Below are 1,454 nucleotides of genomic sequence, written 5' to 3'. Positions count from 1 at the left end.
ATGTGGGCGTGTAGAGGGTACAACCTGAGGCGGGACCTCGTGCGCAAACTCTGACGTGCGGCTGTGATCTATAAAGGAAAGATGCGCAGAAACGTGCGTACGTACGGTTTTATAAATCTGAATTTTTTTTGGCGTACGCCATTTCCGCCTTTTGGCCGTACGTTCACTTTTAGTATGGTTTCCACGCAATCCTTTATAAATGAGACCCCAGGTCTTGAAAGCAGCCTAACATGCATGTTTTTGGACTGTGGACAAAAACCCCACACAGAAACTCAGGACCTTTTTGTTGTGATTTCTCTCACAGATTGACCCCAAACTGAGTCAACAGCTAAAACATAAGTGTTAATGGTGACAGACTGGATCATTTCTGTTTCCCTGAATGGATATGAGTTACCTGGTTTGGAGACTATCTTCTGCAGCTGCTGGTCCAGATACTCCTGCCTCTGAGTGAGTGTGACCAACCACTGCTCCCTCATCCTCTCCAGGTCCACCTCCTACACACAGCAACACACTCTGCTCAGCTGGACACAAACCATCATTTTATTTAAATTACAGATTGTTGACTTATAAACTACTTACTTGATAGCTGTCCATTTCTTCATCCCCACCCTAAAGTTTATAACATAAATGGGGTAAAATTGTTAAAAACTCAAATTTTTGATTCATCAAAAGAGACAATCTGATCATTTTGAAGACGAGTTCTGTAGAAAAATAATAAACAATTAATAATTCTTGACTGTTGATTCAGATTTCAACTTTTTCTCTAAACTGAGTTTGTTCAAAGAGACACTAAAGGCCAGTAAGATGTCACATTTGTGAAAAATGTGCATAATTTTCCCACCAAACCCCACTTCAAAAAAGCTGGAACATCCCTTTAAAGCAAAATTGAAAGCGGGAGTATATAAACAAGTTGCGGTGGGGGGACTCACCAAATGTGGTTCATTTTTGGATGCTCGTGTCTGGCGAACCTTTATGTCCCCGATAGAAACAGAGAGGATGGAGGCTGTGATGAGGGGCATGGTGCCCGAGTCTGCCACGGAACGCACCTCCACCCGGATCCTACGAGACTGACCCTAATGTTCACAAAATTTACACAACAGTTACAGACTGATGCAGGAGTGACGGCAGGTGCAGTGAGGGGAAAAAATCAAAGGGGCAATAACTCAGGATGAAACTAGAGATCGACTCATACAAGTTTTTGAAGGCTGATACCAATTATTTTGCCAGCAGTCTAACCGATACGCCGATACGTGCAGCTGATTGTTTTTTTGGCCGATTCTTGAAGCCGATACTGCCTTTTTGTCCTCCATTAACATGATAAAAATGAGAATGATAAATATAACACAGGTTTCAATTTAAACAAACAAACAAAAAAAAAATTTTATTAACTGAGCCTTGTCTGGTGCAGGCTAAGTGAAATGCCTTTTTGTCCTCCATTAACATGATAAAAATGA

The 1,454-nt window shown here is 41.5% G+C and overlaps 1 protein-coding gene across 1 annotated transcript in view; it reads right to left on the bottom strand.

Moving 5' to 3' along the window:
* The window catches only part of LOC106531041 (kinesin-like protein KIF13B), a gene marked incomplete in the record, with an annotated part of 109,575 nt that overhangs the window by 45,724 nt on the left and 62,397 nt on the right, over window positions 1–1,454 (bottom strand). Inside the window, 3 exon segments of the mRNA XM_014026801.1 lie at window positions 395–494; window positions 580–609; window positions 930–1,073. Of these exon segments, the coding sequence (XP_013882255.1) occupies window positions 395–494; window positions 580–609; window positions 930–1,073 (274 nt within the window).

Source organism: Austrofundulus limnaeus, unplaced genomic scaffold (genome assembly GCF_001266775.1).
Source record: "Austrofundulus limnaeus strain Quisiro unplaced genomic scaffold, Austrofundulus_limnaeus-1.0 Scaffold590, whole genome shotgun sequence".
Lineage (NCBI taxonomy): Eukaryota > Metazoa > Chordata > Actinopteri > Cyprinodontiformes > Rivulidae > Austrofundulus > Austrofundulus limnaeus.
This window is presented reverse-complemented; position numbering and strand designations above follow the sequence as displayed.